This window comes from Verticillium alfalfae, genomic scaffold, assembly GCF_000150825.1.
Source record: "Verticillium alfalfae VaMs.102 supercont1.3 genomic scaffold, whole genome shotgun sequence".
NCBI classification, from domain to species: Eukaryota; Fungi; Ascomycota; class Sordariomycetes; order Glomerellales; family Plectosphaerellaceae; genus Verticillium; species Verticillium alfalfae.
In genome coordinates this window covers 1,857,329-1,858,598 of record NW_003315036.1, presented here as the reverse complement: position 1 = coordinate 1,858,598, position 1,270 = coordinate 1,857,329, and the positions used below count along the sequence as shown (strand labels likewise).

The following is a 1,270-nucleotide window of genomic DNA, read 5'->3' as shown; positions in this document are numbered from 1 at the left end:
GCAACGTCAACACACCCGACAGGATGGCCAGCCCCGCAGGCGGTGCTCCATCTGGCAACATAGCCGATATGATGGGTCTTTTTGACGCTCCGCCGCCTCAACAGCAGCAGAACGTCGGCGGCAACGCGGGGGGCAGCGGTATGAACGATATGATGAACGGATTCGCGGATCTGAATTTCGGAGGCGCGTCATCGTCATCCGAGCCTCCGCCTGCGGCGATGCAATTGCACCCGCAACAACAGAGTGGCAGCGGGGAGAAGAAGACGAACGAGGACCTCCTGGGCTTGTTTTAGACGGGTGGGGAGGCTGCAATGCGCGGAAAAGGGGAGCGCTTTATGCTCAATGGAGGCGTCTCGGCATTTTGTACGTGCAGCGCTGGATGGTCAAATATATAGTCGGGTTGAAGCACGACTACCTCCTTCCAAGAGAGAGATATCAGTGTCTGTCTGGTGAAAACCCAAGGTGATGCTTTGCTCAAATTTCAAGGATATTGTACCACTCTATCCTGGTGAATCATAGTCCCGGTCCGCCTTCTCTCGCGCTGCCCTGCGTTTCCGTAACGCCATGTCGTCCTTGCGAAATGTACTTCCTGCCCAGAAATTCGGTCTCCCGTCTTCTTGTTAGGGTCACCCACTATCCACTCACGCCGTCCACCTTGCCGCCGACCGTACCGTCGAGGGGCGGCCCATCGCTCACGCCCGAAGCGGCGCGATCGCGCTCCCACTCGGCGGGGGTTTGGCACTTGGCGCTCCAGGCGTGGATGCGGGCGATCTCCTCCTTGAGTGCGGCGTTGACAAGTCGGTGACGCTTGAGGGAGGACTGCTTTTCGAACTGAGGAGATATGATGAGGGATGTGAAGGATTGGCCGCAGCCGCCTGTGTCTCTGTCAGTACGTGCTCGAGCGACAATGGCGGGCGCTGTTCCTCGACGTAGCGGCGATGGCGGGGCAGGGGCGCGGGGTACGTCTCGAGGGGGTTGAGCGGTGGAAGAGGGTCGTACCGGACATGTCCGTGACCTCGACGTGGACTGCCGTGAGGCGACTGGTCAGGGCCTCCTTGAGGGAGGCTTCGGTTATTTGGTCTGCCATTCTTGGTTGGTTGGACCTGCGATGTTCGACAGCGCACTGGAACACTTGTACGCTCGCTCAGTGCGCTGGGTCTGGCTGTGGGTGTCAACATTTGAGTAGGTATTGATAAGACTGTGGAGGGCAGAGCTGCTTAGTCACGCCTCGACGTCACTGCGACAGTCAGTTGCCATGGAGCTTGGAGAG

At 59.0% G+C, this 1,270-nt stretch overlaps 1 protein-coding gene across 1 annotated transcript; it reads right to left on the bottom strand.

Moving 5' to 3' along the window:
- Window positions 1-633: 633 nt before the first annotated feature.
- Window positions 634-1,087, bottom strand: VDBG_03073 (BolA domain-containing protein; the record flags this gene model as incomplete). The annotated part of the gene is made up of 2 exons (XM_003006888.1): window positions 634-875; window positions 1,000-1,087. 2 exons carry the CDS (start codon window positions 1,085-1,087, stop codon window positions 634-636), a joined length of 330 nt encoding a protein of 109 aa, XP_003006934.1.
- Window positions 1,088-1,270: the final 183 nt, after the last annotated feature.